We start from the raw sequence: 21,996 nt of genomic DNA, 5'->3' as shown, positions 1-21,996 counted from the left end.
GCCAGATAAACATATGTAAACAAGCAGATTATAACCTAGCAGAACCAATAATAACAAGTTAAACTAAAAAAGCAATGTAACAATATCTTACTAAAAGAGCAGAGGCAATGCCAAGAGATAATTTAATATGGATGGTGAAATATAAATAAGATTTTTATACACAGAAAGGAAGGAAGGCTATTCCCAGCTAGCAAAGGACCCTGGAAGCAAAACACATTTGAGAAATGACATTTAAGCTACTTTGACAAAAGGTTAGGGCAATGAAAAATGAGGTTGAGAGTAGGGGTGGAATAGACTTAAGGGACAGAAAGTGACTGGAAGGTAATAATTTTTTACAGCACCTTGAATGTCATGCTAAATAGGTTGCATTTTATGAAGGTAATAGAAAAGGACTAAATAATTTAGTTGGGAAATTAATTTTTTAAGATCTGTAATTTAAAAAGATAATCACAGTGGAGAGAACAACAATTCTCCACTTGTGGTCCCCAAACCAACTGTATCACTGTCACTCAAAGTGGACAGGTTTGCGGAGTCAGAAGTTGTCACTGTTGAGCACTGCAACTGACTGGTTCTGATGCTCACAGTGATTTGTGAACTACTGCTATAAAACACACAGAGGAGGGGCCAACAGTGTACGTTAGGACGCTGTGAGGAAGTCACTGAAAAATTCAGTGAGAGATGGTGAGAAGTACTTACTAGGGCTGTGAGAACGGGAAGCACAAATGCTTCAAAGACAGTATGAAGGAGAATCCACAAGAAGCGATTCCAAGAGGACTCAACGTCTACAGTTCAGGAGTCTGGGTAAATAGTTATTAGACAACACAGGGTAAGAAATAGGCCAGGGGAGATGGAGATACTGAGTTCAATTTTAGAAATGCTGGCTCTGAAACAGTCTTCAGAAATACAGATTAGAGTGGTCAAGGAAAAAAATATCTTTAGTTTAAGAAAGATGTCAGGGATGAACATCAGAATTTAGGAGCCATCTAAGCATAAAGGTAACAGTTAAAAGACTACTGTGAGTCATGGAGACTGTGGCATGGGATGAAAAGAAGTCAAAGGGGCACCCTGAAGAACCTTTCTACATTTGAGGATCTAAGGCTAAAACAGGAGTTAGTGAAGAGAGAAAGTACAAAGGAAGTACAAGCAGGAAAACCATGAAAGAAGATGAAACAGAAGTGTTCCAGTGAAGAGTTACAAGCTTTATCCACTGCAGAAAGATCAAGAAAGATGAAGATGGAAAAAGGCACAAGTGACTCTTCCGGAGACTAAAGGGGAAGAAGTCAGCAGACAAAGTGAATGGAAGTGGGAAGAAAGGCAGTGAGTAGAGACAGCCTTGTCAGAAGTGCAGCACATGTAGCCTGTTGGTCTTCAATGCAGTTCTAGGTGGGTCATGGATAAGCAATTTTTCCTTTGTCACTGTGCTACTTGCACTGATGACTGACAAGCAGTGGAGGGCAAACATGCTAGCAGCTCAGCATAGAAGCCAAGGAAGTGGGCTAAGGCCAAACTGCACCAACAGATGATGGATCCTTCAACATCATGCACTCAGAAGAAAAGCTATAGTTAATTTCATCTAGAATGTCCTTGGTGAAGCAGTAAAATTCCATTTTAAATAAATTATTAAATCTCAGCTCTTAAGAACATGTCTAATTTTCTGTGCTGAAATGAGAAATACGAATGAACCATCGTGGCTGCTGTTGCTGTACATTAGTTGTCGTGAGAAAAGTACCTTGACTGAGCGGTGAGCTGAAATATTTATCACGGGACACTAGTTTTTACTTGAAAAGATAACTGACTTATAAACTATCATTGTTCCAAATTGGCCATTTGGAATATATTTTCTGAAAAATAAACAAAGAGAGCCTACACATGAAGGAAAAGAACTGACAGTGTTTGCTGCCAATGATAAAATTTAAGCTCTCAAGCAACAAGGAGAATTTTGGTAAACCAGTATCTGTCAATATAATGTTGCCATACTTCCCAATACCTACAGATGTTCTGATGACATCAATGTTGACATTAATGAATATGATTTGATGACACTGTAAGGTGAAATGTGTCACCATTTGGAAGATCTGGGCAACTCAGTGAACCTGTATTTTTTTAATGACTAATACATTACAATGTCATATCTGAGGACAAGGTCTGCTCAAAAGACAGACTCATAGATTTTAAGGAAACAGTACAAAAGTTCACAGATCTGGTTTCAGATTCTACATTGCAACTAATCTTTGAGAAGCTGACACACATTGTGTTTTGATGTAGTTATCAAAGAAGAATATCTGAGAATATTTGAAAAGATTATTAAAATACTTCCCCCTTCTAACAATGCATCTAAGTAAATGCTGGATTTTCTTTATGTGCTTCAATCCAGACACCATTTCATGACAGACTAAATGTAGATGTTAGAATGCAACTGCCTTTTATTAAGTGAAACATTGCTAAAGAGATTTGCAAAATGTTATATGCTTTTTTATTCAGAAAATATTTTTTCATCACAAACATTTATTTGAACCTGAGTTAGTACATAAAAAATATTACATTTCTCAGTTTTAATTTCTAAGTGTTGATACGTACAACGCACATAAAAAAAAAAATTCTTTGAGGTCTTCAATCATCAATAAGTGGAAAGGGTTCTCAGACCAAGACGTCTAGAAGTTTGGAAACAAAAAGATTCAAAGAAGCACATTAATAGTAATGACAATAATTAACAGCTAATCTTAATTGAGTATTGGGTACTCTTCTAGGAATTTTAACAGTGTTAACTTGATTTTCCAAAAAACCCTCGAAAGATGAACAATACATGGAAGGGGTATATTTTTAGTGCCATCTCACACATAAGGAGACTAAACACAGAAAACCCATCCAGAGGGATCCTCCACAGCTCCTGAGTACAGCAGGATTTGAAGTCAGAGCTGACAGAACAGCCTGTGCTGTTTTTCCTCTATGAAAGGTAGTTTTATAGTTTTGAACATTTGAAATGGGAAGGAAGAAAAGACAATTAGATGAGAGGACACATTTGTAACAATTTCACACTAAGATAAATTTCTAAAAGATAAAATTGAGCACAGAGAAAACAGCTATCATTTTAACATGTAAAGAATAACAGACATTCAATATGTGAAATATCAAACACCCATTAAATGTCTAACTGAATCAAGTTTATGAGATAAAGATGTCTTTGAGTTACTTACTCAGAAAAATAATCCATAAACTGCTGAGGATTTTCTGAAGCCAGCAATAGTTGTCTCTGATGAGATTCTGACATACAATGACACTTAAAGCCATTCTACAAAAAATAAAAAAGTAGTAGTTAAATTATGATTTATATCATCAAACTGGACATTGAATAGAAGTATTTAATTAAGCCCTAAAAAATCTGCTCTTTAATGATAAATCATAAAAATCTAGTCACTAGCAACAACCACCCTATAGTTTTTTTATTTATACTTTTTATGAAGTTGAGTTTTGGAAATCTGGTAATCAACAATCTCTGAGATCAGAGAGATTGAAAAATAATGCTGCATAAAACCAGATGTTGGGCTGGGGATTTAGCTCAGTGGTTTCACCGCCTGCTGTGCAAGTGCAAGGACCCGAGTTCAATCCCCGGTACCAAAAAAACCCCAAACAAACAGATGTTAATAACAAACATTACTAAGCACAGTAACAGAAAGGTCATTTTATTTTTTGGACTCATTTAACCAATACTTACTGAGCAGCTACTTCATAGAGTATTATGCACAGGCTCCTGTTTGGGATTTTTTTGTTTTGTTCTGGGACAAACAGGAGGATCCACCAGTACTTTTTTTTTTTTTTTGGTTCCGGGGATCGAACTCGGGTCCTTGCGCTTACAAGGCAGGCGGCAGAACCACTGAGCTAACACCACCCACCCACCCTCTTCCCCCACCCCACAACCAGTACTTTTTTTAAATTTATTTTTTATTTTTTATTTTTTATTTTTTATCACCAGTACTTTTTAGCAGGTTCCAGGTAGACCTTGTAACCAACCCTGGGCCCTGGGAGTTTGTCTCCAACATATGCGGAGGTCACAGCCTGAGTTCTGAGTGCAGGCTGAAAATCTCAGCTACAAGCTACTGAAGCTGGGGTGCACTCATGCTGGTGTTTCAGCTGACAGCAGTTGTCACTCTATAGTTACAACAGGAAAGTGCCTCTAACAAGGTAAGCTATTCTTAAACGTATGTGGTGTTATAAAACAATGAACACATTTGGCCACTCAACAGAAAGGCATGGACATTCAACAGGAGAAGAGTACATGGAACCTTAGGGACAGTGTGCAACAAGTTTCAACTTGTTCAGTCAGTCTGAGCTATGGTGCAGAGAAGGTGTGTTTTTAAAAAGTGCCATAAATGATGGATCACAAACACATTAATGTGAAATTTTGTTTCAAACTAAAAAAAAGTGCAAAAGAAACACATGAAATGTTCAAATTAGTTAACGGTGATCTGCAGTAACCAAGAAAGTGGTTTGAGCAATTTTGTAAGGGCTGTGAATCTGTTAACGACAGAAAGAGATTGGGACGTCCTTCAACATCAAAAACCCAAGAGAATGCTAAAAGAGTAAGCAAAATGATTTGATCAAATAAATAAATGCCTGACAAATAGGAAAATTTCTCAAGATCTGAACATCTCTTGTGGTACTGTCCAAAGCACTTTAACGAAAGATTTGAACATGAGTGCAAAATGTGTACATACACAGCCACAAGAGTTAAAGCAGGAGGACAGCTCTGGTGGCGACAGGGCAATTTGGCAGTGCTTCGTGGACCTCTTTCACTTAACTCTTACATCTTTGAGGTAGGTACTGTTCTCCCACGTCAGAGATGAAGAAATGGTTAGGTGGGAGCTCAGTTCCTCTACCAATGAGTAGTAGCTCGAAACAAGGAGCCTCACATATTCACATATATAACTGTGGCTATCTGAGTAATGTCATCCCTTGAGACTTGGTGTCCCTGTATAAAAGTAAAAAAATATTTAAACAGATTAGGCCAGTTTAGGGGAAGAAAAACCACAGAGTTGTTAGAAATATAAGCTCTTCAGAGTATTTAATTGCATTGAACCTAGTTTCCCAAAACTTGGCACAAAAGGAGCATCTATTGACATGGAAATTTTGTGAATGAATGCAGTACAATAAGATATAAAAGGCATTTAAAGGACATAGATATTAGGTTATTAGGACATGTAAGTATCAAGTGATAGTTTTCATGTGGGAAGAAATCTGACAGTCGGGCAAAATGCTCAGAGCCCATTACAAATTCATTCCTTGTACTCAGTCTGCATGTCTAGCAATTTGGAATTTGTTTTTTATTAGCTTGTATGCCATTTACAAATAATTCGTTTTTCCAGAAACTTTAAATAAAGATATTTTATATTTCAAAAAAAGAACAAAAAGTCCCAGCAACTAAATCCAATTCAGGACTTTTGACTGGATCTTGGTTTTTAAAAACTTCTTTAAGCTGGGGATTTTAGCTCAGTGGTTCTGCCACCTGCTTCACAAGCGCAGGGTCCTGAGTTTGATCCCCAGTACCAAAGAAAAATACTGCTTTAAAAAACAACTGGGGGACAACTAAGGAACTGTGAATGAGTATGTATCAGATCAGTGGTGGCAAACCTATGCCATGTGTGTTACAGTGGGTTATTTGTATCAGTGAAAGCTCTAAAAGGTTCGCCTTCATTGTATCGGATTATATAGAGGAATTTTATTAATTTTGTTATATTGATGATATATTAACCTATATTGTAGTTATATCAAAAGTACTGAGATTTTATGTACATATTTAAGTATTTAGAGGTGAAATATCTTGATATTTAAAATGTTTCTGAAATAAAGGAAATATGACTTGTGTTTAGATTTCCCTCCAAAGCCTCATGCCGTCTTAGGTGGGGCTTTTTCAGAGGTGGCTCAATCTAGAGTGTGTGATTGATTCATGGTGCAATGCTAGGCACAGAGGGCCCTAGGATTAAAGGTATGAGTGCTATCCACCCTAAGTAATCTGAATAAAGGGGCAGAAAGATGCTGTTAAGGTTTCTTTTTGCTTTTGCAGTCTTCCAGCCACCATGAACTGTTGCCCCTCTGCCAAGTGCCACCCTGCCTTGGAGCCAGCTGATTATAGACTGAAACCTTTACAAACTGTGAGCTAAATAAACCTTTCCCCTTTAACTTTGGGTGTTGGGTATTTTGTCTCAGCAAGGAGAGAAAAGTAACTAAGACATATGGCAAAAAATGACATGTCAGGACATCATGGAATCCCAAAATTCATATACTGAAACTCTAACTGCAATGGGATGGCATTAGGAAGCTGGGCCTTTGGGAAGTAATTAAGTTTAGATAAAGCCCTGAGGGTACAACCCCATGAAGAGCTTAGGGCCCTTGCAAGAGCCTAAGGATGCTTTTCTTTTTTTATTTCCAGAGGAACTGAGGTCTACAGAAATAGGGAGAGGACTCTCACTAGAATGCAACCATGCCAGCCTCCCGAACTAGGGCTTTCCAACCTCCAAAACTGTGAAAAATAAGTTTCTGTTGTATTGTTACACTAGGCCAGGCAGACTGAGATACAGGGGAATGGATGTATGTACAGTCATTGTACCAGTGTCTACTTTTCTGTATGAGAACAGCACCTTGACTTAAATACAAAGAGAAATGAAAGAAAGAAGCACTGGATTAGATTTGTCCTATTGCCTCAGTGTTCTTCCACTCTTGCTCAATCCAATCCCCAGAGAAAAATGCCCCATGAAGTGGCCTGCTCTCAGTTCTCCTCAATGGGGCTCCACCACCCACCTCATTAATGAGACAAAGTACAAACTCCACAGTACAATATATAAAACCTTTCAAGATCTACCTGACTCTGAGGCACTTTATAGATAATTCACTTATTTAAAACTCAATAACAATTTTAAAAGTAGGTACAAATACTATTCCCGATTTACAGATAAGTAAAGAGAACACAACTAGCCCAAGATCATATCGCTATAAAGTGGCGCCGCCTGACTTCATTATTGGGACGGTCTGACTCCAGGTCAGTCCATCATTTTAAACACAGTGTTATTCTGGACCCTGAATTGTAAGTGCCTAATAAACACTTTTTAGTTGAGTCTTGTTTTCCTTTTTCACCCGATTCCGAAGAGGTGTGACTCCTAATCATCCTGTTTCTCTCAAAAGTCAGAGATGATGGTTGTTGTTAATTCCCGGGCATCCTGCACTACACTCGCTAATTGAGCCTCTACGAAAGCTGCAAGACCTCTTGATTCATTTCTTTTGGAGGAAGAACGACGAAGAAAAAGGTGTAACAGACCACAGGGGCCCCACTAGGACTGCAGATGGCAGGAAAAGACAGCTGTGATGGGTCGAATAGTTGACTCCGTCAGAAATCCCAGAAATCTCACGACCGGGAACCCGAGACGCGCGCGCTCATCAGCGTCCGGAGTTGAACCTGGATTTCCAGTAGGGCCCTCCGCGAGACATGGGGCCATCCTAAGCCCACTTACCTCGTCCCGGCATTGCTTCTGACACATCTGGCAATACCAGCGCAGCTTCTGAAGCCCTTTGGATTTAATCCTATTAGCGATGGCCTTGGGGGTAAGAAAATCTGACTTCCCCATCTCAACTACTGAGGTGACTGCTTTCGGGAGAAGGGAACCCCACCGACCGGAAACGGAAGTGGACTGCGGCGGTAGGCGGGACAAAGCTGACAGCCCGAAAAAGGTAGGGCCTGGAAAGGCCGGACACCAACTCTCGCGAGACTTCCCTTCTTCAGGCTCTAGGAAACGAGATCGAAGGCGCGAGTGAAGTTGGGAGGGGCGCGTGCGCAACGAGGTTTGTCTGCCCGACCTTCAAGCAAAGCTGCTGCCATGTTCTCTCGGGCGAACGTCGTTGGGGTGTCGGCCTGGGCCTTGCAGCCTCAATGGTATGGCAGCTTGCGGGAGGGTTGGGAAGATTGCGAGGGATGGAAACGCTCAGTCATATGGGCTGATGGAAGGGCTGGGGGCGTGTTGGACGGACCCAGGGTCGCAGGGCAGAGCAGTACCCCGGTTGCTTGGGCTGCAGGAAGCGGCCCCAGAGCGGGAAGGGCGCGCGCAAGGGACGGAGCCGGGGTCAGAGGAGCAAGGAAGGTCATGCTACGTCCGCTGAGGCTGGGAGGGTCCCCTGGGACCTCGAAACTGAACCCTCAGTCCAGGTTAATGTTGGGGCAATCTTGAATTCATCCTTCTGATAAATACCTCCTCAGCTTCTGCTGCGTACTCGGCACCAAGGCCAGGGAAGTCTTTAGCAGGCCGGCAAGGTGATGGATATGCAGAAAAAGCCAAGGGGGACGCCAATTTGTACTGTGTGTCCTTGATGCCTTTTGAAGCATTCCAGTGCGGGGCAGAGTGATCCTTTAAGATCTCATCGTTTCAGTGTACACACAGTGTAGCAGGTGGTTTGCTGAATACTGGAGAAATGGAGGTGAACAAAATTAAGTGTCTGATAAGCTGATGGTCGTGGGTGCAGAAGGGACTTTAAAGACCTGTTGGTGAGAAAGGGAAAGACGTCCAGCCCTATCTTCAAAATATGCTGAAGCAGTTAACCCGGCAAGGTCATGAAATTGTCCCAAGATCCCCAGGAAAAAGAGATACATACGCCTTAAATGACATTTAAAGGGTGCTGTAAGTTTTGACGATTTCAAACATTAATTCTCTGGGGCAGAAATGCATATTAGAAGCCTAGGAAGAGACAGGTAAAATTGGTTTGTGGGTGGTGCTGTACAACAGGATGAAATGTTATGAAGCTAGGGAATCTGAAAGAACTTTATAGACACAATGCTAAGGGGATTATTAGGTATAGGCTGTGTCCTCAAAATTCCCTGGTTTTACAATATAGAAGATTTCTAAGCAGCTAAAGCACTATGCTAGGTTTTGTATCCTAATTTGCACAAAGGGCTATAAAGCATTAATTGAGATAGGTCTTTCATTACACAAAGAATTTACAGCAATATATTTCAAGAAGAATATATTTTTTAATTTTCAGGGTAATAAGGAAATTAAATATAATGTGAATTATCTACATAAAATTTGGGGTGGATTAGAATTGGAAATAAGATTTTTTTTTCCTACTATTGAGAAAGCACACCTTGTAAAAGGGCTGGTGGGGCCGGGAAATGTAGCTCAGTGGCACAGAGCCTGCCTGGCAAGCTCGAGGCCTTGAGTTCAATTCCCAGTACTAAAAAAAGAAAAGGGCTGGGGATGTAGCTTAGTGGAAGGTCCTGGGTTCAGTCCCCAGTACCTCAGTCACGCAATATTGAGAAAGAATATTCATGGGAATTAAGTCGCAGTAGTTATTCTCAGTTGTATAGGTTGTCCCATTTGTTAACCATTCAGCAGACAGTTGCTGAGTGCCTGGCCTGCACCAGTGGGCACCATGCAGAGTGCTGAAATCTGAACAAACAGAGCTTGGAACAGTCCCTGGCATGCACTGCTGCTCAGTAAAAATCAGCTGTTTTTCTATCCTTCTCATCTAACTGCATTACTGTTATCATTTAGTATTTTTAGAATCTTAAGCTACCACTTGCCTGGCTGTGAGACCTTGGGCAAGTTACTTAGTGTCTGTGCTGCTGGTACCTCACCTCTTAAATGGACATAATAATAATAATAATACACAATTTGTTGAGTTAATGTAAGGATTACGTGAATAATTGCAGAGAACCTAGGACACTGGGAGAAATGCAGGTGTGGATCCAGTATATCAGTTGAAAAAATGAAAACAAGGTTATAAATATAGTTTCTACATAAAATATGTAAGGGCATTTTGTCTGCCAGGAGGGTCATGGGAAGGGGTGGAGAAGTGTGAGGCAGTCACTTTTTGGTGTAGAGGCAGGTGATGGACTTTTGCACTGAGCTTCAGTATCAGAATAAGTTGTACTTCATAAGAATTTGCTGATACTGTTTCTTCATTAATTTTTATGCTATATTATAGCATTATATATTCCTCAAAAGTCAAACTGCAGTTTCTTTGAACAATGAATCACTCATGACTCCCTCTGCTCTTTCTCATGTCTGGTAACTGCTATAGGATGATAGTAGACACAGGTCATCTACAGTTCATGTGATTCTCGCTCCACTATATCAGATACATTTCAAGCTGCTCAGAAAACCTCCTAAGGGTTTCCCAGGACATGATGCAATAACTCAGAACTTTATCCTCTCAATGCAAAATCTTTTCAGTGCCTAGTTGAGTGGATTGAGCTATCCCTAAGGAGCAGTCAGGCAGCTCATGGCTATTTAATTTTTTGTTCATTGGTTTGTTTGTTTGTTTGTTTTTGAAACAAGGTCTCGCTATGTAGTTCAAGCAAGCCTTAAACTATGTAGCCCAGGCTGGGCTCAAACTCATGGTGATCCTCGTGCCTCAGCCTCCCAAGTGCTGGTATTACAGGCATGCACCACCACACCTGGCCTGCTTGGTCAAATTATACATAAAAAATAAAGGAGTAACGGTCATTTTTAGAGCTAAGTGGAAGCTAAATAAGAGAGCTCTTCTAAACATGAAATGACATCATGTGCACAGCATAAAGAATAACAGATGAAGCCAGGCATGGTGGCACACACCTGTACGGACAACACATACGAGTTCAAGGCTAGCTTGGACTACATAGTGAAACCTTGTCTCAAAAAATAAAAAAAGAATCATAGATGATGCTTCTACCTGATAATCTCTCACTTGGAATATTTATGGAAACCAAAACATTACATTCATCCAAATTGCTATATACAATTCAGATTTGTTCCATTTGATATTGTTTAGCAAGACACTTGTATTTGGATTGGAAAAGTCATTATGTCAGGAAAAGCCAGCTGAAAATGATGCTACGTTTCAGATGCCATTATGAGAAAAGATTGTTAGTAGAAGAGTCATGTCCTGTACTTTGTACTCTGAAGTAGCAGTTTTCTCAATTGTTCAGCTTTTTTTTTCCTTTAGTACATTGATTCTTACAACCAAAGCTAATATTTTGCATATAGTCTACTTCCTTAATTTTCTTTCTCTGTGACTTAATAATAGCAGTATTAAACTAAGCCAAGAGGTTTTTTTAAAAACAACTGTTTTAGTTATGAACTTCCAGACATATTTTATACACAAACATATCACAAAAATGATATCATCCAACATATGTTACTTCATAACCTGCATTTTTTGCTTGTAGTTTTTTTGTTGTAGTCGAGTCTGGCCTTGAATTGATCAGTAGACTGAGCTGACCTTGAACTTGAAATCCTGCCTCAGCCTCCCAAATGCTGGGTTTACAGGCACACCTGGCTACAGAACCTACATTTTAAAAACTGGACTCAATAGACTTCAAGTTGAGCATTTAAGAGAGAGAGTTCATATTCCCATCTACCACTCCGAACAGTTTCTCAGTAATAACATCTTGCTTTATAGTGATATAGTTAATGAGCCAATCAGTAGGGATACACTATTACTAAATAGAGTTAGTAGTTTCATTAAGGTTCACTCTTTTTGTTATACAGTTCTGTGGGTCTTGACAAAGGCATAAGAACATATATTCTCCATCCTACCATTTCACTGCCCTAAAAATTCTCCCCTTCCTCTACATCCCTGTCAGCCGCTGCTGTCTGCTGTTGCTATAGTCTTATCTTTTCTGGCATGCATATAGTTAGAATAAAATAATATGTAGCTTTTTTTCAGACTGCCTCTTTTCATGTAGTAGTATGCATTAAGATTTCTCTTGTCTTTTTATGACTTGATAGTACATTTATTCTTTTTTTTTTTTTTCCTATTGGGGATCGAACTTGGGACCTTGTGCTTGCGAGGCAGACGGCGGAACCACTGAGCTAAATCCCTGGCCCTGTGCATTTATTCTTATCGCTAAGTAATACTCTGTTGTATGGATGTACCAGGGAGCCTCAGGTTTTCTTTTCATTCACATATTGAAAAGCACCTTGGTTACTTTGGTGATTTCCAGTTTTGGGCCATGCTGAATAATGGTGCAGTAAAGACTTGGGTGCAGGTTTTATGTGGTTGTAAGTTTTTAGCTCAGTTGTGCAAATACCGTATTGAATCTTATATTAGTAACTTTTCTCTCGTTGCTGAGACAAAATACCCGGCACTGAAAGTTAAATGGGGAAGGGGTTTATTTGGCTTACAGTTCATAGAGGTTGCAGTCCATAATTGCTGGCTCCACGGCAGGAATGACAAGCAAGCATGGCAGAGCAGAATCAGTATGGCATCCACAAGGAGAGTTTAACAACATCTTTCTGTCCCTTTTATCTTACTCAGACTACTGGATTTAGGGCAGTGCCAAACTAATCACTCATGTGCAGTGGTTTAGTAATCACACCCCCTTAACCCCAGCATCACACATTCCAGATTCAACTACTTCTGAAAAAGAAGGTCCCACCTCATCTGCATGAGGCTTTGGGGGACATCTAAATACAAACCAGAACAAATCTATATATCAAGTTGGAGAGAATTCATCTTTGCAACATTGAAACTTCTATCCATGAATATGGAACCCCTCTATTAGATCTTTGAGTTCTTTTACCAGTATTTTGTACTTTTCCTTGTGTAGATCTTGTATTTGAGTCACCTTATAAGTGCTTTTTAAATTGTAAAATAAATATAAAATGTATTATTTAAATGATTTTCAAGTGTACAATTTTTTAAGTTTTCTTAAATTCAAACAGTTAATTGTTCGTACCTTATACTATGGGGCCCTTCTTATTTGCAGGTTCTGTATCTGCAAATCCAACCAATTACAGATAAAGAATATTTTTTAAAAAGCATCTGTATTGTGAGCCTGCTATGGTGGTGTACCCCTGTAATCCCAGCACTCAGGAGGCTGAGGGAGGAGGATCACCACGAGTTCAAGTCCAGCCTAGGCTACATAGTGAGTTCAAGGCCATTCTAAACAACTACATAATGAGAATGTCTCAAAAAGCGCCCCCCCCAAAAGCATCTGTATTGAACATACCTAGATGCTTTTTTTTCTGTTATTATTCCTTAACACAGTATAATAACTGTTTACATTATTATAAGTAATCTAGAGGTAATTTAAAGTATATGGGGAAAAAAGAACACAAAAGTATATGGCAGGATGTAAGCTACTGAGGGTGGCTTTGACCTTGTTCCTGCCTCAGCTTCCTGCGTAGCTGTGATTATAGGTATGCACCAGTGCAAAGGCCAATATGCCGTTTTATATAAGCGACTTGAACATCAAGGATTCTGACATCTACAAGGGGTCCTAGAACCAAACACTGGATACCAAGAGGCACCTGTATATAAAAAGGCAATCTATTTGCCTTTTCCTTTTCTTGATTTACTGCATTAGCTAGGACTTACACGATGGTACTGCATAAGGGTGGTATGAGAAAAATCTTGCTTCCTTCCCTACCTTAGGAGGAAAGCTTCTAGTTTCTCACTGTTAAATCATAGATTTGTGTAGATTTCTTTTGTCACGCTAAGGAAGCTCTATTCCTAATTTACTGAGAGACTTTATCATGAATGAGTGTTAGATTATGTGAGGTGCTTTTTCTGTATCTATTGATTATCTTTAACCTATTCATGTAATGGATCATATTATTTAATTTTTGAACACTAAATGAACTTTCCATACCTGAAATAAGTACCACTTGGTTATGGCATGGCTATAATTCCTTTTAATACATTGGTGAGTATTATTGCATCTATGTTTATGAGAGATGGGAGTCTCTAGTTTCCATTTCTTACAGTTTCTTTATCTTGCTTCAGAGAATTAACATGTTCTGTTTCTTCTGCTTCTAATTCTACTTGCTGCTGTTGAGTAGTTTGTTTTGGTTTGGGCTTTTAGCACCAACAACCATGTTACTGATAGTTCTCAAATGTGTATCTGAACTCTCAGAACCTCTTGTTTCCCTCTACATTTCCACCTACCCTCTAGTCTTTTAACTTTATTTTATTCAAAATTCATTATCTCCAGGGAGTTTCTTCCCACCTAGTTTTTCTATATAGGTTATGGCAGCACCATCCACTCGAGTCATTGAATTAGAAAGCTTGGCTCGGTCTTGCTGTTTTCCTTTCCACTAAGAATTTGCTCTCAGGTCTGGTCTCCTGTAGCTTTGCCCACAGCCTGGCCCAGGTTCTTGCTGTCTTGTGTGTGGATGCTCATGTCTCCATGCTGTGAAAATTCATCATTGTAACCTCATTTCATCTTGTCACTGCCATCTGAAAACTTAAGCTGAATTGTGGGCTTATAAACATTCTTTTTTTTTTAATAAACATTCTTTTCAAAGCCTATGACCTACAAAATAGTATTACTCTGATTTACTTTTTAGTATTTAAATATATTCAATATTTAAAATAATATTTAAGCACAACCTGTGTCTGTCTTCCCTGTCTACCATTTTTTACAATTCCTTGAACATGATATTATCTTTCAAAACTACATCCAGTTCTGAGAAGGCCCTCCTCAGGGCCTCCTATGTTAGATTTACTGATTCTTCACATCTCCCATGACGCTCTGCCTGCCAGCACAAGTACTGTGTATGGATTCAGAGCCCTGAAGATTTTATGATGTTGAGAGCAGGAGTCCTCTCATCTTTCACTAACATTTAAGTCTGATCATTTTTATTCTTGTGCATTAGCACTTAGTTTTAATAGACAAATCTTTGATTACATTTTACATAAGTCTGAGTTTTCACAAATCTTGCCAGTGAGATGATAACCTGTCTCTTATGGTCAGAGACAATGCCTTATTCACCAGTGCCTACAACATAGAAGTTGCTTAGTGAATGTTTATTGAAATGAATTGAAAAAGTTAAAAATCTGTGTTAGTGTAATCCCTTACTTGTGGTAAGCTAGGCTGTCACTGACTCTGTTATTGTTGAAGGTTGCTGAGGAAGTCAGGGTTGCTTTTAGACAGTTCTGACCTTGACTTTAAGTATAATAGAAAGCGTAACAAGGGGAAGGACTTTTTTGCCCTAGAAATTAAGCCAAGATATAGATGTAGAAATAGAGCACTTGTGATACCATCATGACTTCCCCAAAAGGCTTGTGTTAGAGTCAAGGTGAGGCCTTGATACTTACTCACAGGGCCTCTTTATCAGTATTGGGAATTTACATATATAAATATGTCTATATACATTCAGAGCCTTATATTTGATAGATTATTTTTATGAGGCATTTAAGTAATTCTGAATTTTTTTTCTTATCTAGTAAAGCTATTTTTCAGAAAAACTGAAATATTTTTAAAACCTTTATTCTCAGGATCCAAGTCCGAAATATGGCAACTTTGAAAGATAGTAAGTATGTTATTTGTCTTGGTACTTGAATCAAGAAAAACAAAATTTTGACAAATAAAAGACTTTTTATATACCACTGTATATTGGTCAAAATTGACAAAGTGAATTTACATTATATGTGAGGGACGTTGGACTTGTTTACAAGTATGAGGTGATACATGAGAAAGTTTTGTTCTTACTCTAAGGTCTGTAGGATGACAATGATATAACTAGAAAATCTATCCTATTTATCTTTTTATTTATTTATTTATTTATTTTTTGGTACCGGGGATCAAACTCGGGTCCTTGCGCTTGCGCAGCAGGTGACAAACCCACTGAGCTAAATCCCTGGCCCCAAAACTATCCTATTTATAAGCTGGGCATGGTGGCAAACGCCTGTAATCCCAGCACTGGGGAGGCTGAGGCAGGAGGATCATGAGTTTGAGGCCAGCCTGAGCTACATAGTGAGACCCTGTCTCAAAAAACAAGAACAAGGGCCGGGGATTTAGCTCAGTGGTTCTGCTGCCTGCCTTACAAGCTCAAGGTCCCGAGTTCAATCCCCGGTACCGAAGGGGAAAATAAAAAAGAACAAAACTATACTATTTATGTATACATAAAAATAATGTTGAATATAAGGTTAAGGCGACTTTTAATGTCATTTAATGTTTTAAATACATAATGAAAAAAAGTATATGATGTACTATTATTGTCTTATGTTACCATTTGCTTGTCCTGTCTAAATAACAGCTGGACTTCCCCTTTTTATACTAGTTTAAACATTATGACTGGTTTAGCATTATGCTGTTTATTGATGGCCTAATGCGAACTAGTCCATTTTGCACTTTGAAAACTCTTTCGATGAAATTTACCAGTCAAATGCTACTATAACTCCTTTCTTAACAAACTTCTTCAATTTTTCAGTTACCAGGCGACTAAAGTCAATCAAAAACATCCAGAAAATTACCAAGTCTATGAAAATGGTAGCAGCAGCAAAATATGCCCGAGCTGAGAGGGAGCTGAAACCGGCTCGGATATATGGAGTAGGATCTTTGGGTAAAAGAAGATGGTCATTCACAAGTTACCTAGAACTGTTTACAGTAAAGAAGAATACTCATGACTTTTATGTAGTGCTTACTGTGGTGCCAGGCCAACTCAGAGTACTTGTTCTGAGCAATCCTGTGAGGGTAGGAACTGTTAGGGCCCTTGTAACTGAAATTAAGTAACTTGTCCATGGTCTTAGATAAATGGACAAGAAGTCTGTTTGAACCTTCATGTGTTGTCATCAAAACCTGTTAACCATTGTGTGCGACTATATTAACTATAAACATTCTGAAGTTTTTCCTTACATTATTAAATATACCATTAAAAACACTTGGTGCTGGATGTGGTGCATATGCCTATAATTCCAGCACTCAGGAGGCTGAGGATGGAGGATCGCTGTGAATTTGAAGCTATGCTGGACTACATAGTGAGTGCAAGGCAAGCCTGAACTATAGTGAGACCTCATCTCAGAAAAACAAAACAAAAACACTTAGAAACAGTGCATTAGACGCAAATGCTTGATTTCATGCTGTTGTCTTGGGGCGGGCTTTTTGAGGACATCACAGGTTGGTGATGGGTGGTGAGAGGAGGCACTCTGCAGTGGAGAGTTGATTGGTCACAGATGTGACTTGCATGTTGATATGAGTGATGTAGAAGCAGGAAAAACAGTTTCAAGCCTTCATTTTTAAGATAATCAGTACTCTTACCTTTCAAAGGCATGAACCATTTTTCCTTTCTAATTTTACATAATCCATTCATGATTGATCTTCCTAATGGAGAAAACTAATATGATAGTTTCTTTTTTTTTTCTTGGTACCAGGGATTGAACTCAGGACCTTGTGCCTGAGCTAAATCCCCAACCCTTGATGGGGTAATTTTGGAAAGAATTTATACTTTGTTTTAGGTATTTTTGGAAATAAGCAAAATTGCAGAAAGCTGGAAAGTTCTCATCTTAACCTCTGGTTATAGTGTCTATAAACTCTTGGCTTATCACCCTCCCTCATACTGAATTAAGGCTTTTAATATTATGAAAAAAATAGGCAAATGTGAAAGTAAAATCATATAGTGAATCCCCATTTATCTACTCTTTAGCCTTACATTATCAGCTCAAGTCTCCAAATTTTAAGTTTGGGGCTGGTATCTTCCCAAAGGAATACTTTGCATAAGAAGCAAGTCCCTACTGCTCAGTCTGTTGTAGCCTGCACGTTGCTATTTTGGCTTCTGCACTTGCCCCCTACAGTCTGCTCCATCCTGCAGTCAGAATGATTACGATGTGAATCGGTTCATGCTTCCCACCCCCAAATCTCTTTCTAGTTAGAGTAAAATGGTCCCCTGTCACAGCCTTCCACTCTTTACACACTTTCATTCCTGTCGCGCAGCCTTGCACCCACGATGCTGCTGTTGGTTTCCTCTGCTCAGAATGCTCCTCCCTCACTTCATTCGGGTTTCTGCTTAACTGTCTCCTCTGGAGACCTCCGATCACCATATCGTGGTGGCATCTCTCTGTCTCACTCGGTGTGTTGGGACTGTGCTTTTTCACACATCACTGCCTGCCATATTCCATCCAGCCTTTTTAATACTCTCCCACAGAAGCTTCATTCCTGCATCTTCAGCACTTAGAAGAGTGGGTGCTCCTTAAACACACAAGTGACTGAGGCTGAAAGAAGATCCTCTTACCAACAGAACCCACAAACAGAGTGTTTAAACATCAACTTAGAAGGCAAAATTTGCTTATTTCCAAATTAAAGATAATGTCTATGTATGCCTTTTTTTTCCCCTAGTACCAGGAATCAGGACCTTGTGCTTGCAAGGCAGGTGCGGTGCCAGTAAACTAAATCCCTGGCCCACGTCTGTGTATATCTGTGTATTACAAACAGCATATCTAGAGTTGCCTTTTGTAATAATTTTCCTTGTACTCCCACATCTTTTTAAACATGTGTTTATACCACTAGCTAAAGAGATTTTATGTGAGAAAGTGATCGAGCACTAGGCCTCAGATGAAATAGCTTCATACATTAAAAATGCCATATTTAGTATCAGCTAACTGGTACAAAATTGGTATTTTAGGATTTAGCCATCCTTACTAGAGCCCACCTATTGGCTGCCATGAGTTGCTTCCTCAGTCAACACACACAAGTTTAGCTTAGAGTAGGACACTGATCTTCAGTGTATATGGGACTGTATCTTACTCATATTTGTATCCTTGAACACCTAACATGTAAAATGTGTGGTGAGCACTCAATAATTGTATCTCCATATAATTCTGATTTATTTTTGCGGTGCTGGGGATTGAACCCAGGTTTTCACACAGATGAAGTAAGTCATATACCACTGAGCTACCCCCCAACCCCCTAATGTAGTCCGTTAACTGTTGAATTTCCTAGCCAGGTCTGGTGGTGCATGCCTGTGATCTCAGCACTCTGGGAGACTGAGGCAAGAGAATCAAGAGTTCGAGCCCAGTGTGGGCAATTCAGCGAGACCTTGTCTCAAAGAATAAAAAAGAGCTGGAGATATAGCTCTGTGTAAAGGCCCTAGGTTCAATCCCCAGTGCCAAAAGAAAAAAAAATTGAATTTCCTTATGGATATGTTAACTTGGGGAAAGAAAAGTATTCTTTAAAAGTTACTTCCTTAGGTGGCTGTGGTAGCACACACCTATAGTCCCAGCTATTTGGAAGGCTGAGGCAGGAATTTCACCAGTTCAAGGCAAACCTGGGAAAATAAGAACCAGTCTCAAAAAAAAACTTACTTTCTTGCTAATACTAATAAATAGAATAAATTCATTCCCCTCAAAAGACTATAACATAAAATTATTCATCTAAAAAAGGAGAAACTAACTTTGATATCTTCTTAGAGTATTTGTAGTACAGTAGTAATAAAAAAGAGACGGACCGGGGATTTAGCTCAGTGGTTCCAGCACCCGCCTGCCTTGTAAGCACAAGGTCCCGAGTTCGATCCCCGGTACCAAAAAGTAAATAAATAAAATTTAAAAAGAGACTTACAGAAGTTAGCAGTTCCTGAACTTTGCAGTTGAATATTTATTCCTCTCTGCTTTTGGGGGATGGGGGTAGTAAGGAATTAAAATCTGAGATTCACTGCCCTTTGCCTGCCTTTTTCTTGAAGTGGGTGAACCAGGCAGCCATGATAATGGACCTTGCTGCTACAGGGAGCCCCAGCTCCCCGGCTGTGGCCAGCTGCTGAAACCCGTCACGCATTTGCCCAGACCTTGCTAACCAAGGGTTGCTCCCAGCCAGCGACTAAGCACAGGCCAGTGCTAAGGCAGGCTGTTCTTGGGAGACTCGGGGGCTCCCCAGCCGCCTTACTGAAATTCTCAAATGGACAGTGGTCCAGGAAGCTGCTGTCCTGCCATTCTTCCTCTCCTCCCTGTCCCAGGGCAGGTATGCACTGTGGTATGAGCTTCTTCTGCCACTTTCAGCTTCCTCTCGTTTCCTCTCAGAGCCATTTCACCTAGTAAGATCATGTATCTTTAATCCCATTTACTCTGCCCTTAGGCTCAGCGTCTTGGAAGATGAGACCAACAAAGATGGTAAAGTAATGCCAAAAATTAACTGGCAGTTATTCTGTATCACCATTGTTTTTTGTTTTTGCAGTACATACTGGCCCTTTTTGGGTTTTTGGAGACAGGGACTTGCTAAGTTACCAGATTACCCAGGCTGTGCCAAACTTCAAAGCCTCAGCCACCCAAAGTTCTGGGATTGCAAGCGTGCACCACCACGCCCAGCCAGTTTTTTAAAAATAAGAAATTGAGAGCCGGGGATTTAGCGCAGTGGTGCCGCCGCCTGCCTCGTAAGCACAAGGTCCCAAGTTTGATCCCTGGTACCAAAAAACAAAACAACAACAACAAAAATAAATAAAATAAAATAAATTGATATGCAGTTTATAAGAGCAGCTCAGTAAATACTGTTTCCTTCTGTTTTAGTTGTATACTAGAAGTTTGCATTCTATAGATGTCCAGTATCTTGATATCTAGATAAGTAGGTACCTTCATAATTCTACCTCTTTATTATAAGTTTTTAATTGTACTAGGAATTTTTTTCTTTTTATTTGGCTTTATTTGGTGCTTTTGGTTTTTTGAGGAAGTCTCACTATGTAGTTCAGGCCTTAGCCTGCCCAGTTCTGGGATTATAGGTGTGTGCTACCACACCTGACTAGAATTTTTTTTTAGTCAACATTTTTTTTTTAATTGGCCATTGATTGACCCTTTGGAAACTTTGTTATAGATATGTAAACCTTTTTGGGTTTTTGCCTGGTTGTAAGCAGTAAGTATACTGACATTTGATTATATTAGTCAAGTGCCACCTAGACTTAAATGGACATTTTGAAAATAGCTTGCTGTTTTGTAAATTAAGGATTATTGCTGTATTTAATGAGTTGCATATTTTAAAAACTGTTGCCTTTTTTTGTTCTTAAGCTCTGTATGAAAAAGCTGATATTAAGGTACCTGAAGACAAGAAGAAACACCTCCTCATCGGTGTGTCCTCAGATCGAGGGCTTTGTGGTGCGATTCATTCCTCAGTCGCTAAACAGATGAAAAGTGAGGTGGTGACACTCACAGCAGCTGGAAAGGAGGTCATGCTCGTTGGAATTGGTGATAAAATCAGGGGCATACTTTCTAGGTGAGTTAAATAGATGTTCATGTTCAGAAGGTGCAGGCATGAGTAAATGGAGGTGTCTTTGATATTAAGCAAATACTTTTTTTTTATTCACAGGTTTTGTTTTCATATTTTTCAGGATATATTGAAATATATATAATTTCCCCCACTTTTTTAAACCTTTTTGGTTTCCTTTTCTTTTCATCCACAACATAATTGAATACAATGAAAATAACCAAGGATATAGGCCTTAAGCCAAACAAGGAATCTGAGGAGCTGTTATGGCCTGTAAATGTTAGAAAGGAACAATAGTTCATTAGTATTAAAAGGAGAGAAATAAAGAGAATATAAAATAAGAAAAGTGAAAGTTTTAGTCCTTGGTTCTTTGCTGAAGGAAAGGAATAATGATAATGTGTGGAACAGCTTAACTCAAGCGACCATCACCACCCACATCCCCCAAAAAACTTGATCTAATCAGGTGTAGAGATGCATGCCTGTAATCCTAGTACTTGGGAGGCTGAGGCAGGAAGATCTCCATGAGTTCAAAGACAGCCTGAACTAAATAGTGAGACCCTGTCTCAAAAAACAACAAAACTTGATCTATTAGGATTTTTTTCCCTTACTCCCTATATTCTTTCAACATAAGTATTCCGTTAAACAATTTATGTGATCTCTAGGACTCATTCTGACCAATTTCTGGTGACATTCAAGGACGTGGGAAGAAAGCCCCCTACTTTTGGAGATGCATCCATCGTTGCTCTTGAATTATTAAATTCTGGATATGAGTTTGATGAAGGCTCTATCATCTTTAATCGATTCAGGCAAGAACAGAATTCAAAGTGCTTTTATGTTTGTGTTTTAAATATCTGTTTTGAGATTTATATTTGCTTTTGTCATTTCTAGGTCTGTTATCTCCTATAAGACAGAAGAAAAACCCATCTTTTCTCTTAATACTATTGCAAGTGCTGGTAAGTATATGACAAGTATTTTGGGATTTGGAAAGGAGAAATTTTGTACTCTAAGGAAAATACTGTTTGTCAGGATGCCCCATTACCTTTTGGGGCTTTTTTAAGGAGCACTGTGTATTAGTG

General features: G+C 39.3%; 2 protein-coding genes across 8 annotated transcripts in view; one reads left to right on the top strand and one right to left on the bottom strand.

Moving 5' to 3' along the window:
* Kin (Kin17 DNA and RNA binding protein) overlaps nt 1-7,690 on the bottom strand; it is a 30,150-nt gene extending 22,460 nt beyond the window's left edge. Inside the window, exons 1-2 of the mRNA XM_087181968.1 lie at nt 7,500-7,690; nt 3,195-3,289 (exon numbers count right to left, since the gene is read on the bottom strand). Of these exons, the coding sequence (XP_087038094.1) occupies nt 3,195-3,289; nt 7,500-7,613 (209 nt within the window). The 5' untranslated portion in view covers nt 7,614-7,690. The remainder of the gene's footprint in view (nt 1-3,194; nt 3,290-7,499) is intronic.
* Nucleotides 7,691-7,719: 29 nt separating this feature from the next.
* Atp5f1c (ATP synthase F1 subunit gamma) overlaps nt 7,720-21,996 on the top strand; it is a 19,459-nt gene continuing 5,182 nt past the window's right edge. For 2 of the 7 annotated variants that reach the window (XM_004854539.4, XM_004854540.4), the window contains exons 1-6: nt 7,721-7,918; nt 15,241-15,275; nt 16,176-16,307; nt 20,725-20,929; nt 21,583-21,726; nt 21,809-21,873. In XM_004854539.4, coding sequence (XP_004854596.1) covers nt 7,863-7,918; nt 15,241-15,275; nt 16,176-16,307; nt 20,725-20,929; nt 21,583-21,726; nt 21,809-21,873 — 637 coding nt within the window. In that variant the 5' untranslated portion in view covers nt 7,721-7,862. Of the gene's footprint in view, nt 7,919-12,726; nt 12,887-15,240; nt 15,276-16,175; nt 16,308-20,724; nt 20,930-21,582; nt 21,727-21,808; nt 21,874-21,996 lie in introns of those variants that run through there. The other 5 variants (XM_087181068.1, XM_087181067.1, XM_087181070.1 and 2 more) reach the window with 3 other exon arrangements.

Source organism: Heterocephalus glaber, unplaced genomic scaffold (assembly GCF_053883595.1).
Source record: "Heterocephalus glaber isolate CG9 unplaced genomic scaffold, H.glaber_assembly_v1.0 deba00001472, whole genome shotgun sequence".
NCBI classification, from domain to species: domain Eukaryota; kingdom Metazoa; phylum Chordata; class Mammalia; order Rodentia; family Bathyergidae; genus Heterocephalus; species Heterocephalus glaber.
Note: the sequence above shows the minus strand (reverse complement) of the source record. Positions and strands in the feature narration are given on the sequence as shown.